General features: G+C 38.1%; 1 protein-coding gene across 1 annotated transcript; it reads left to right on the top strand.

The window, feature by feature from the left end:
* The first annotated feature begins 770 nt into the window (after positions 1-770).
* Positions 771-1,358, top strand: LOC148126798 (olfactory receptor 2M4-like). Its single transcript, XM_087923151.1, has one exon. It carries the CDS (start codon positions 771-773, stop codon positions 1,356-1,358), a length of 588 nt encoding a protein of 195 aa, XP_087779277.1.
* The last annotated feature ends 2,145 nt before the right edge of the window (positions 1,359-3,503 follow it).

Below are 3,503 nucleotides of genomic sequence, written 5' to 3'. Positions count from 1 at the left end.
AAAATGTTTTGGAGGTTTTAAAGACATGAATGTGCAGGGCTGGATCAGGGTGAAAAAGATAGGCCAGAGGTCTACAGAGATTCCCAATCATCCAGATCATGGTTGTTCTAAAGATGCTTTTTTCAAAAGGCAACTGGACTTCCTTGATTTTTTTCCTTTGAAAGAGTTTCACTTCACATCCAAAAAGCTTCTTCAGGTCTAACTGAAACTAGTCCTGAAGAAGTTGCATGGATGAGAAGAAAAACATTTTCAAAGGACACACTCTTTTTCAATGTCATCATGATCATATTAGCCATTGTCTATCCATTGCAGCGGAAGGGGGAAAATATCTATCAATAAATATAGATTTCAACAGATTTATGACAAAAGCTCTCCCAAATTATTTTTGTATCTTTAGATAAAAGCTTGGCAATGAAGGAGGAATGAGAGAGGAAAACATAACTTCATGGAGAGAATTTCTTCTGGTTGGTCTTCTGCATCAATGGTCACCCACCCTGTTCCTTTGGGGGCTTCTCTTCATGTTTCTGATTGCTCTGATGGGAAACAGCCTCCTTATTTTCTTGATTAAAACAGACTCTGGACTTCAGACTCCCATGTACTTCTTTCTTAGTCAGTTGGCTTTCATGGACCTCTGCCAAGTTCTCTCCATTGTCCCACAAGTATGGGTCAGTTTTATAACCAACAGCTATACCATTTCACTCTATGGGTGTGTTGTTCAGATTTCTGTAATTTTGACTTTGGCAGGAGCAGAATGTCTCATCCTGGCAACCATGTCTTATGATAGATACGTAGCCATCTGCAAACCTTTGCAATACCCCATCATCATGAGGATAAATGTCTGTTATATGATGTCAATAGCAGCCTGGTTTTGGTCCACTGTCCAAGCTCTCACTTGCTCATTTTATGTATTGCCCCTTCCCTACTGCAAGTCCAATGTGATTAACCATTACATCTGTGATTATCCAGCTCTTATCCAGTTGTCTTGCTCAGATAATTCTGATTTTGAAAGAACAATTTATGTTGGAAATTTCCTGGTACTTCTCATCCCCATCTCAGTTATCCTCACGTCCTACATTGCCATCCTTCACCAAGTTGTGAGGGTACAATCTTCTCAAAGGAGCCACAAAGCCTTAGGAACATGCATGTCTCACTTGTGTGTAGTTGGGATCTATTATGTAACTGCTATTGTAACATACATGAAACCTGCATCCTCTTATTCGCCACAGGAAGCCATGATTAATACACTGTTCTTTACCATTGTACCTGCCATGACAAATCCCTTTATCTATAGCCTGAGGAATCAGGATGTCTTGGAAGCTCTGAGAAAAATCTTCCGAAAACACAGATTGCATGACTGACTAGCTAATAAAAACCTACTGCTAACATTGAATATTTTCTGTTTGAAATCTGGGCATCTGCTCCAGGTGAAATACAGTTATTGGTATTCGAGAGCATTTGATATCTCTTTTTAATTGCTGTTATTTTACTGATGGAAAAGTGAACTAGAATCCTAAGTCTGCATAATGGAGTTTGAGTCTAAAATATTAAATCCTCTAATCTACTTAAATTATTAGCATACCTAGGGAAAGTGACATTTACTTTAAGCATCTGTGCATGGTGATGTACACATATTGTACAGAATTATTATTTAAGGGTTTTTTTTAATGAAAAACGTTCCTTTCATGGTGCAGAATGGAGAATGAATTTCTTAGAGTTTAAATTTTAATATCTACTTTGATGCCATTATGTATATACATTAAAAGTGTCCCGCACGAATAACCAAAGGCCATTGTGTTTAGGATTACCTTGTAATCACCTTCCTTATCATTTCCAGAACCTCTGGAAAGTTCCAAGCAAGAACAGAGTCCTAAAATTAACTGGGCTTTGTGGAAAGAGTTCATCACCATATTGGTTCTTAGCATTCTTGTAACCCCCGTCCTGATTGGCCAGGACGCACGGCGCTCAGATTGGCTGAGTAAGCCGCAGCGATTAGCATGTTGTGAATCTCCCACGATTGGAGGAAACCGATCGCGGGGGATTCAAAATCGTGTCATTGGCCGCGGCTGGCAAGGCAAGTTCAATATAAGCTACCACCGATCCGAAGAAGGCTGATCCGATCTCAGAATGAAATAAAAGAGCTTTAAAAAGGTCACTGAGTCTCACGTCTCTTTTGCGATCAGCGAATATGACACCAAGGTTCTCAAAAGTAGCTTTGCACTTCTAAGTTGGGACTAGAATTCAGGGTGACCCATTTTCTAGCCTCATGCCTTAATCAATATCCCCAACTAGCTCTCTAGCATATATAAATATATACATACACATGTATACATATCTCTAGGATTATTGTTTTTAAAAACCAAACAATCCAATCCGTTGTCTTATCTGCAAATTGGTGCAAGATTTATTGTCCTACAACTTTTATGAAACAAGTAACTTCCTTTATGAAAATTAGTGAGGCAAGCTGAAAGTTTTAAAAATCAAATCTGGGAGAAAAATCTATACTACAATATCAATCAGAGTTTGGTCTGATCAGATACAAATCTGATTTGTAAAAATCTAACGTTTAATTCCAGACTCATTTACACAGAGACACAGAAAGGGAAGCGGGAAAGGTGGGAAAGAATAAGAAATCTATTTTTCCAATCCTAATTATCTGTAACCAACAAAATTAAACGTTTACTTAATAATGGAGGAAGAGAGGAAAAAAACAATGTATTTATTTTGAAAAACTCGTTATGGTCAATCTCCTTTTCATTCTCTCTGCAGCCAAGGAAATCTTTCATATATCCAGGGAGAGGTTATGAGAGACTTCTACTTTAGAGAACTTGATTTTCAGTTCAAGATTTTAATCAAGATGTAATTTTAAGGATAGATTTGCATCCTATAATTTAATTGGGTTTACTTAACCACTCCCTAGTCATAATTACAGAATAACAGAGTTGGAAGGACCTTGAGGTCTTCTAGTCCTTCCATTCTGGCAGGAAACCCTATACCATTTATAGAGTGGTATTAGTACCACATTTGGTCTAGATTGTATCCCATTGTTAATGCAATTTAGGATTGCATTGATTTTTGGCTGCTGCACACTGTTGACTAGCCAAGTAAAGCTCCCTACAACATTCTGGAGGATAATGGGGGAATTTGTAATTGCTTGTTTGTGAGTCGAAAGTCCAATTTGGGATCACTGCTGCAAGGTGCTTCTTGTAAAATAGCACAGTCTGGTTTCGGTTTGTTTGTTTTGTTGTTGTGAGGATAATGGCTTTAGTGGAAACTGGGACAAGTGATAATTGGGTCAAACAAACAGCTTAAGAACCACTGATGTAAAGTTTGAATTATACTGACCTATCTTTTTAATGATGGGGTCATGTTGAGATATTACGATGGAGCACAGCATTTTAATACCTCCCCCACCACTGACCACAGGTATCTCTCCATATTATTGAGGGTTGAGATTGAAGATTGGCCTCCAGTTTGTTGATATTGTTCCAAAAATTCAGTGCTCA

Source organism: Pseudonaja textilis, chromosome 2 (genome assembly GCF_049901715.1).
Source record: "Pseudonaja textilis isolate UNSWEBS1 chromosome 2, rPseTex1.2, whole genome shotgun sequence".
NCBI lineage: Eukaryota > Metazoa > Chordata > Lepidosauria > Squamata > Elapidae > Pseudonaja > Pseudonaja textilis.
Note: the sequence above shows the minus strand (reverse complement) of the source record. Positions and strands in the feature narration are given on the sequence as shown.